At 48.9% G+C, this 8,364-nt stretch overlaps 1 protein-coding gene across 1 annotated transcript in view; it reads left to right on the top strand.

The window, feature by feature from the left end:
* EFNB3 (ephrin B3) overlaps nt 1-8,364 on the top strand; it is a 67,039-nt gene that overhangs the window by 40,412 nt on the left and 18,263 nt on the right. Inside the window, exon 6 of the mRNA XM_018574039.1 lies at nt 8,177-8,269. Within this exon, the coding sequence (XP_018429541.1) occupies nt 8,177-8,269 (93 nt within the window). The remainder of the gene's footprint in view (nt 1-8,176; nt 8,270-8,364) is intronic.

Genomic DNA, 8,364 nt, shown 5'->3' with positions numbered 1-8,364 from the left:
GATTTAAATTTTAGTTTTCTGTGTTGTGTTACTACACCGCTGGCCAGAGGTTCACGTGTTTAAAATATACATGCCGAACCAATGAGGTTGATCACTGGCACTAATTCTGAAGGTTCCAGTGTTGATTTTTATTATTCTTATTATGTTTGTGTGTTGAACCTTCTAGTCATATGTAAATAATCCACTTGAATCAATTTTTTCACACGTATTGTTAAAATTTTAATTTTTACACAGATTTGTTTATTAACACTTTAGTGTGCAGTTGGTTCACATAGACCGAGCGCAACATATTTGCTTTACATTTGTTCACCTATACACATTGTTGCGGCTGGTCCAATCAGGTAGCTAGGCACGCATTCCCAGCGCAGTGATTTCTGTGAATTACAACGTATCTCTTCTTCTTTACACTTTAACAAGCACGGATGTTGTCAGGCATTTCAGGCCCGTGTCACTTTCTGTCGCTGGCGGTGACTTACCAGTGACAAGGTCGCTAAAGGGGAAGAGAGAATTCTCACCTGTGTCGGCGATGGCATTGCTCCCTTGCTGGTTTTCTCCCTTGCTGGGGGAGGGGCGGGGGAAGGCACTGCACAATTTTATTTATTAGAGGTAGTTATATAGTGACAACAATTTACACAGTGCTGTACAGGGCACATTCCCATCACTCCCTGCCCCCAAGGAGCTTACAATCTAAGATCTCTATCTCACATGCATACAAGTGCTAACCACTAAGCCACTGTGCTGCATTCAGCAGAGACATGTAACCTTCCATGGAGTCGCCTTCCCTGCTGGGAATGGAATCCCCCGACTCCACAATAGTGTCCACGGCACCTCTGGATTGCTCGGTGTAATATAACGAGATTCCGGAAACGTCTTCCACTACAACAGGACAGTTTTCATTTTATAATACATGGAAGCTCCGGGGAAATGTCACACGATGAACATTGTAAGATGGCGTGACTCTGTGTTCTCCGTCCAAATAATCCCATGCAAATTAATCTTACAGACTAAAGGAACAATCCCGGGATTGCTGGGAGATCAGGGCTCGCTCCCACGCTATGCTGGACATTACTTACATCTATAAAGTGGACCTGTCAGGAACTTTATAAATCTACGTGGCTGCATGCTTGGCATATCACAATATACAGCACCAATAGCTCCACCTTTTATCATTAAGCCCAACGTGAGCTCCAGTCGGGTGACTTTGCCTAGACTGAAATTATGCTGCTAGTCAGGTGGAAGCATTTCCTCAGTCTCCCCTCCCCCCAGTGATCAGTCTGCTGCAGGCAGGAGGAAGCATTTCCTCAGTCTCCTTCAGGGCACGGCTCTATAGACTTCTATGGGACCGTCATTGATCATCTCCATCTTCAGGACACGGCTCTATAGACTTCTATGGGACCGTCACTGATCATCTCCATCTTCAGGACACGGCTCTATAGACTTCTATGGGACCGTCACTGATCATCTCCATCTTCAGGACACGGCTCTATAGACTTCTATGGGACCGTCACTGATCATCTCCATCTTCAGGACACGGCTCTATAGACTTCTATGGGACCGTCACTGATCATCTCCATCTTCAGGACACGGCTCTATAGACTTCTATGGGACCGTCACTGATCATCTCCATCTTCAGGACACGGCTCTATAGACTTCTATGGGACCGTCACTGATCATCTCCATCTTCAGGACACGGCTCTATAGACTTCTATGGGACCGTCACTGATCATCTCCATCTTCAGGACACGGCTCTATAGACTTCTATGGGACCGTCACTGATCATCTCCATCTTCAGGACACGGCTCTATAGACTTCTATGGGACCGTCACTGATCATCTCCATCTTCAGGACACGGCTCTATAGACTTCTATGGGACCGTCACTGATCATCTCCATCTTCAGGACACGGCTCTATAGACTTCTATGGGACCGTCACTGATCATCTCCATCTTCAGGACACGGCTCTATAGACTTCTATGGGACCGTCACTGATCATCTCCATCTTCAGGACACGGCTCTATAGACTTCTATGGGACCGTCACTGATCATCTCCATCTTCAGGACACGGCTCTATAGACTTCTATGGGACCGTCACTGATCATCTCCATCTTCAGGACACGGCTCTATAGACTTCTATGGGACCGTCACTGATCATCTCCATCTTCAGGACACGGCTCTATAGACTTCTATGGGACCGTCACTGATCATCTCCATCTTCAGGACACGGCTCTATAGACTTCTATGGGACCGTCACTGATCATCTCCATCTTCAGGACACGGCTCTATAGACTTCTATGGGACCGTCACTGATCATCTCCATCTTCAGGACACGGCTCTATAGACTTCTATGGGACCGTCACTGATCATCTCCATCTTCAGGACACGGCTCTATAGACTTCTATGGGACCGTCACTGATCATCTCCATCTTCAGGACACGGCTCTATAGACTTCTATGGGACCGTCACTGATCATCTCCATCTTCAGGACACGGCTCTATAGACTTCTATGGGACCGTCACTGATCATCTCCATCTTCAGGACACGGCTCTATAGACTTCTATGGGACCGTCACTGATCATCTCCATCTTCAGGACACGGCTCTATAGACTTCTATGGGACCGTCACTGATCATCTCCATCTTCAGGACACGGCTCTATAGACTTCTATGGGACCGTCACTGATCATCTCCATCTTCAGGACACGGCTCTATAGACTTCTATGGGACCGTCACTGATCATCTCCATCTTCAGGACACGGCTCTATAGACTTCTATGGGACCGTCACTGATCATCTCCATCTTCAGGACACGGCTCTATAGACTTCTATGGGACCGTCACTGATCATCTCCATCTTCAGGACACGGCTCTATAGACTTCTATGGGACCGTCACTGATCATCTCCATCTTCAGGACACGGCTCTATAGACTTCTATGGGACCGTCACTGATCATCTCCATCTTCAGGACACGGCTCTATAGACTTCTATGGGACCGTCACTGATCATCTCCATCTTCAGGACACGGCTCTATAGACTTCTATGGGACCGTCACTGATCATCTCCATCTTCAGGACACGGCTCTATAGACTTCTATGGGACCGTCACTGATCATCTCCATCTTCAGGACACGGCTCTATAGACTTCTATGGGACCGTCACTGATCATCTCCATCTTCAGGACACGGCTCTATAGACTTCTATGGGACCGTCACTGATCATCTCCATCTTCAGGACACGGCTCTATAGACTTCTATGGGACCGTCACTGATCATCTCCATCTTCAGGACACGGCTCTATAGACTTCTATGGGACCGTCACTGATCATCTCCATCTTCAGGACACGGCTCTATAGACTTCTATGGGACCGTCACTGATCATCTCCATCTTCAGGACACGGCTCTATAGACTTCTATGGGACCGTCACTGATCATCTCCATCTTCAGGACACGGCTCTATAGACTTCTATGGGACCGTCACTGATCATCTCCATCTTCAGGACACGGCTCTATAGACTTCTATGGGACCGTCACTGATCATCTCCATCTTCAGGACACGGCTCTATAGACTTCTATGGGACCGTCACTGATCATCTCCATCTTCAGGACACGGCTCTATAGACTTCTATGGGACCGTCACTGATCATCTCCATCTTCAGGACACGGCTCTATAGACTTCTATGGGACCGTCACTGATCATCTCCATCTTCAGGACACGGCTCTATAGACTTCTATGGGACCGTCACTGATCATCTCCATCCTCAGGACACGGCTCTATAGACTTCTATGGGACCTTCACTGATCATCTACATCTTCAGGACACGGCTCTATAGACTTCTTTGGGACCGTCACTGATGATCTCCATCTTCAGGACACGGCTCTATAGACTTCTATGGGACCATCACTGATCATCTCCATCTTCAGGACACGGCTCTATAGACTTCTATGGGACCATCACTGATCATCTCCGGCCTATAGTCACTGATTGTCTTTGGCCTCAGGACATGGCCCCATAGACTTCTATGAGACTGTCACTGATCAGCTTTGGCCACGGGACAGGGCTCTCTAAATTTCTAGGGTTCCATCACTCTGCCTACTCCTGTAATAAAGACCGGTCACTGCTGCTCTCTCTTTCTCTCTCCTTGTGCAGGGTGACTGGTCTCATCTCCGCCCTCCTCCTGTAATAAAGACCGCTCATTGCTGCATTCTCTCCTTGTACAGTGTGACTGCTCTTGTCTAAGCCCCCTCCCGTAGTTTCCTGTAGTGGGTGGAGCTTCCTGTAATAAAGACCGGTCACTGCTGCTCTCTCTTTCTCTCTCCTTGTGCAGGGTGACTGGTCTCATCTCCGCCCTCCTCCTGTAATAAAGACCGCTCATTGCTGCATTCTCTCCTTGTACAGTGTGACTGCTCTTGTCTAAGCCCCCTCCCGTAGTTTCCTGTAGTGGGTGGAGCTTCCTGTAATAAAGACCGGTCACTGCTGCTCTTTTTTCGTATGCAGGGTGACTGGTCTTGTCTCCGCCCCCTCCTGTAATAAAGACCACTCACTGCTGCTCTCTCTTGTTGTGCAGGGTGACTGGTCTTGTCTCCGCCCCCCTTATGTAGTTTTCTGTACTGGGTGGAGCCTGCTGGGTCCCTCCCACAGCTCTGCCCCCTGGACAGCCTATGTGCAGCACAGTGATGGTGTCACAGCTACTTTAACAAGGTAATATCCTGTTTCGCAATGCCATTTGGTGCACATAAAGTGGATTTATATCCGTTGTGGCTATAGAGGAACATATGGAAAAGAAAGTTTTCCTTCCTGGAGACCATTCAGATGGTGGCATCCATGGAGCTTTATCCTATAAGAGAACTGCTGCATGTCCAGGCGCTCTTCCATTGTTTCCCAGCCCCCCCTTTGTCGTCGTCCTCCCAGCACCCTGCGCTAATTCCGGGTTCCTGGAATCCATCGTCCCTCCATTTTCTCCTCTCCCCCTCGGGGCACGCTTTCCTCTCCTCCGCCACCCAGCAGAAATAACGCGCTCTGACATTTAGGTCAAAGCGAGCGGGAAGGGGTGGGGGGGAACGGAGCGGGAGGGAGCCGGGGCTGGAGCGAGCACCACAACCATCCGAGACTGCGGCGTCCTCACCAGACTCGCTTACCTGCTGTTAATTAAAACACGGGTCACAGGATTAGAAGAGGAATGAGATATTATAGAGCGCGTCGCCTGCGGCGGTCGCCTTGCCAGAAACGGTTATATATCTGCTCCCCCGTGACAGGGCAGATTATCCGGACGTCCTGGCCTCAGCAGAACTGGAGGATTAGAGGCTCATCTATCTGCGCTCTTCTGGGACCGGATATTCTTCACACACAGAAAATATTTCCTTTTTACAATCCAATCAGATGCAAAGGTGCTGCGTTCACTCCAACGCACAATGCACGGACGGCCCGCTAATCAGCGGTGAAATTCACCCTGTTGTTTGGTCTTCTGCATCTGGATGACCGGTTGCTAAATGCCTACGGCCACCGGTGCCCTCATTTTCTGAATGAACCTTGGAAAATATAGGCGGCATCTTCCTCTAGTGGGTAGAGCTTCCTGCAATAAAGATCGCTCTCTCTCCTTGTGCAGGGTGACTGGTCTTGTCTCCGCCCCTCCTGTAATAAAGACCGGTCACTGCTGCTCTCTCCTTGTGCAGGGGGACTGGTCTTGTCTCCACCCCCTCCTGTAATAAAGACATGTCACTGCTGCTCTCTCCTTGTGCAGGGTGACTGGTCTTGTCTCCGCCCTCTCCTGTAATAAAGACCAGTCACTGCTGCTCTCTTCTTGTGTGGGGTGACTGGTCTTGTCACCGCCCCCTGCTGTAAGAAAGACCGGTCACTACTGTTCTCTCTCCTTGTGCAGGGTGACTGGTCTTGTCTCCGCCCCCTCCTGTAATAAAGACCGGTCACTACTGTTCTCTCTCTTTGTGCAGGGTGACCGGTCTTGTCTCCGACCCCTCCTTTAATAAAGGCCGATCACTGTTGCTCTCTCCTTGTGCAGGGTGACCGGTCTTGTCTCCCACCCCTCCTGTAATTGAGGCCGGTCACTGTTGCTTGACCCCTTCCATAGCTCTGCTCTCTGCACAGGCTATTAGCTTATAAAAGTAGCAGTGACATCATCACTGTGCTGCATGCACATTGATGATGTCACAGCAAATTTTATAAGCTAATATCTGGTTTGAAAAGGCATTTGCTTCACACAAAGTGGATTTGTGTCCTTTGTGACTGTAGAGGAATGTATTTCAATTAAAGTCTTTGTACCCGGAGTTCAGCTTTAAAGGTTAATCATGTGAGACGCAAGTTAAATATTACTTAATCAGAGTTTGTTTCTTGCTCTTCATACAAATCAGTTACATCTACAGGAGTCAAACCTAAAAGGTAACTCTGCCCTGCAGCTGCACATAAAACAAGGGGCGGGATGTTGGTGACATCATTCACCTTATATGGCCACAGGATCAATATCATTGACCAATTTACTCAGCACTTTATATAGTTCACATTCACCTCAGTCCCTGACCTCAAGGAGTTTACAATCTAAGGTCCCTGTTACACATGCATAGAGGGCCAATTTAGATAGGAGCCAATTAACTTTTTAGCATGTCTTTGGAGAAACCATGTGGCCATATAAGGTCAATGATGTCACTGCATTCCGGCCACTTTCTTACATGCAGCTGCGGGCGGGTAATTCCCCAGCCGCTGCTGATTGAGCGGCAGCAGGAGAAACTTGCTTCATTGTACAGAGGAGCTCATTTTGTGTTTAGAGGAGCTCTTTCCGTGTGCAGAGGAGATGCTTTTGTGTTCAAACAAGCTCCTTCTGTGTGTAGAGGAGCTTCCTACTATGTTCTGAGGAGCTACATCCGTGTGCAGAGAATCTCCTTCCACGTGCAGTTGAGCTCCTTCCATGTTCAGAGCGGCTCCTTTCCTGTTCAGAGGATCTTCTTCCACGTGCAGAGAAGCTCCATCCATGTTCAGAGGAGCTCCTGTCGTGTGCAGAGGATCTCCTTCCACGTGCGGAGGATCTCCTTCCACGTGCGGAGGAGCTCCTTCCACGTGCGGAGGAGCTCCTTCCACGTGCGGAGGAGCTCCTTCCATGTGCAAGGGAGCTCCTTCCACGTGCGGAGGAGCTCCTTCCATGTGCGGGGGAGCTCCTTCCATGTGCGGGGGAGCTCCTGTCGTGTGCAGAGGATCTCCTTCCATGTGCCGAGGAGCTCCTGTCGTGTGCAGAGGATCTCCTTCCATGTGCAGAGGATCTCCTTCCATGTGCAGAGGAGCTCCTTCCATGTGCAGAGGAGCTCCTTCCATGTTCAGAGGAGCTCCTCCCGTGCGCAGAGGAGCTCCTCCCGTGTTCAGAGGAACTCCTTTCATGTTCAGAGGAGCTCCTGTCATGTTCAAAGGGGCTCACTTCCATGTTCAGAGGAGCTCAGGTTTGGACCGGGTCATCTCTAGTCAGGAAATTAGATGATTGTGATGCATAAAAAATTGCCAGGAAAATGGCGTCGCTCTTCCTGTGTTGAGAACTGAAAGCCTGAAATAAGTCCTCACATAACAAATACGCTCAGTGGCCATTCTAGACTCTTCCAATGTTTTATAAATTTGTTGTACTGGAATATGTTTCAATTTGATGCCATTGTCAGAGGGCCTAACACGGCCCCCGGCTTGGTATTGGCAGTTCACCACACCAGACGTGGAATCCGTAACCTCCGGAACCGAGTAATATGCCTGCGCCTGTCCTCGTTTTCTCTCTCATTATATCTATGTCTGAGCTTCCTCCCAACCTCCACCCTTCCCAACCCCTGTCCCCAGCAGGCATGTCACCCAACGCCCCTCCGTCTCGCCTGCTTCCCGCTCTCCTGCTCCCCGATTGGCTGCAGCCTCTCCCTTCCGTGACAAGGGATGGCACGGGACATGATTCAATAGAACAGGGCCCAAGATGGCTGTCACAGCTCGTTAACAAGTGGCCTCGTTTACAAGAATGAACGAGGGCTGCAAGTCTGGAGAGCTGGAACTGGATATAGAGATATCTCTCTCTCTCTCTCTATATATATATATCCATATAATAATAATAATAATAATACGGAGAACAATCATTGTATACCATCATGCTGTATAATAAATCTTCTGTTATAGTAATGTACTTTATTGACCTTTCTTTATATTTTTGTATATTTTCAGCCACGTCGGATGGTATGCTGGAGGGTCTGGAGAATCTCAGTGGTGGTGTCTGTAAGACCAAAGGAATGAAGGTCACATTGAAGGTTGGCCAGAGTAAGTATTGAACAGCTGGTATCTCCGGGCTATAAGCTGATGCTGGGAATATACATTGTAGTATATGGGGGCGGGGAGGTGTTTGATGAGGGAAT

The sequence above is a fragment of the Nanorana parkeri genome, unplaced genomic scaffold (assembly GCF_000935625.1).
Source record: "Nanorana parkeri isolate BGI_ZX_2015 unplaced genomic scaffold, ASM93562v1 scaffold2692, whole genome shotgun sequence".
Classification (NCBI taxonomy): domain Eukaryota; kingdom Metazoa; phylum Chordata; class Amphibia; order Anura; family Dicroglossidae; genus Nanorana; species Nanorana parkeri.
Note: the sequence above shows the minus strand (reverse complement) of the source record. Positions and strands in the feature narration are given on the sequence as shown.